The sequence below is a fragment of the Toxorhynchites rutilus genome, chromosome 2, assembly GCF_029784135.1.
Source record: "Toxorhynchites rutilus septentrionalis strain SRP chromosome 2, ASM2978413v1, whole genome shotgun sequence".
NCBI lineage: Eukaryota > Metazoa > Arthropoda > Insecta > Diptera > Culicidae > Toxorhynchites > Toxorhynchites rutilus.
Window position 1 is genome coordinate 300,305,378 of NC_073745.1, and position 1,378 is coordinate 300,306,755.

Here is a 1,378-nt window from a genome sequence, read left to right on the forward strand (position 1 = left end):
CCGCGATTTCTGAGGCACTTTTTTGAACGACCCTCGTAAATGAACTGCAGTAGAACATCTCCAAAGCTGCGAGTCACATTTGTGGCAACTGAAGATAAGTTAAAATCGGATCTCGGTTTCAAAAAAATAAACCCACATATTGCATAATTTTGCGGAGAAGCATTGGCCAAAATCGAGAGACCGAATCCATGATGGAAAGATTAGTCCACTTTGGGGCTTTGGTGAAACTTTTGGAAGGCTGCAAAAATCACGCACATTTGGGGGATTTAAAATAAAAATAAAGGGGGAATGAACTTGCTGTGCAGAGAATTTTGCAATATGAGTAAGTCTTTTATGCTTTTATAGATGCATATAAAAGCATTCATGATGACTAGAGGTTGCATCAGTGCAACATCTCCTGTTTCGAAGGAAAAATCTAGATCAGAAGTTTGGAAGACGATGATTGGTCTGGTGAGTAGGATTGATTCTGATTGAGGTTGCTATGAAAAAAGGACACATTTAATTTCCCACAAATATAGGTAACACTTTCGCTAGCATTAGCTACAGTCTGCGCTGCTCCCCAGCAAGGATTCGGTTTCAATAGGGACAAAAATGCAGTAGCCCTGGTGCACGAGCGCTACCTCCACCCGGATGGATCCTATACTTATAAGTACGAAACCAGCAACGGAATCAGCGCTTCCCAGAGTGGCAGTGCAAACGGTGTTTTCTCCAACGGATACTACTCGTATAATGCACCAACAGGAGAGCGTATACAACTCACCTATATTGCTGATGAGTATGGTTTCCACCCCCAGGGAACACATCTTCCGGTTGAACCACCGGCGCCGGATCATGTCATCAGGAGTCTGCAGGCGATTCGAGCTGCAGCCACTCCGAATTCCAACCTGGACATTCGCACGCTGGATGCGACAATCGCCCGACTGAAAGCTAATCGAGGCTGATATTTTACGGAGTTTAAGAATATTTAATCCAATTATGTTTCTCAAAAATATATACTAATTGCCAAGAGTGATTTGACCGATTCAAAGCTAGTCGCATATGCTTTACTATAGCAAATCGAATGTAGGCTGCGTTAAAATCGACGAACTTTACAATGTCGAAATTTCGCTGTCGTTCAGAGAAATACGATCTCACCGATCGTAAATCTATTGATGGGGTCCGGTCGGACGATTATGTTTTTGAAAGGATTAAGGCTAGGGCGTATTCAGAGTGCTATTGGTCAATACTGAGTCTCGAGAAGCGCACCATTAGCATATCGAACCCTTTCGAATCGGACCACTCGGGGGTTCGCGAAAGCAGACTCGAGTCGGTGGAGCATATGCTTCTGAAAGGGGTTTCCTGCAGACTGCAACAAACGCACAAGTGGCGAGCCGAGGCG

At 44.3% G+C, this 1,378-nt stretch overlaps 1 protein-coding gene across 1 annotated transcript; it reads left to right on the forward strand.

The window, feature by feature from the left end:
- The first annotated feature begins 397 nt into the window (after positions 1-397).
- Positions 398-943, forward strand: LOC129771195 (pupal cuticle protein Edg-78E-like). Its single transcript, XM_055774608.1, has 2 exons — positions 398-450; positions 519-943. The coding sequence occupies exons 1-2, from the start codon at positions 439-441 to the stop codon at positions 939-941; spliced, it is 435 nt and encodes a 144-aa protein (XP_055630583.1). The 5' UTR covers positions 398-438; the 3' UTR covers positions 942-943.
- The last annotated feature ends 435 nt before the right edge of the window (positions 944-1,378 follow it).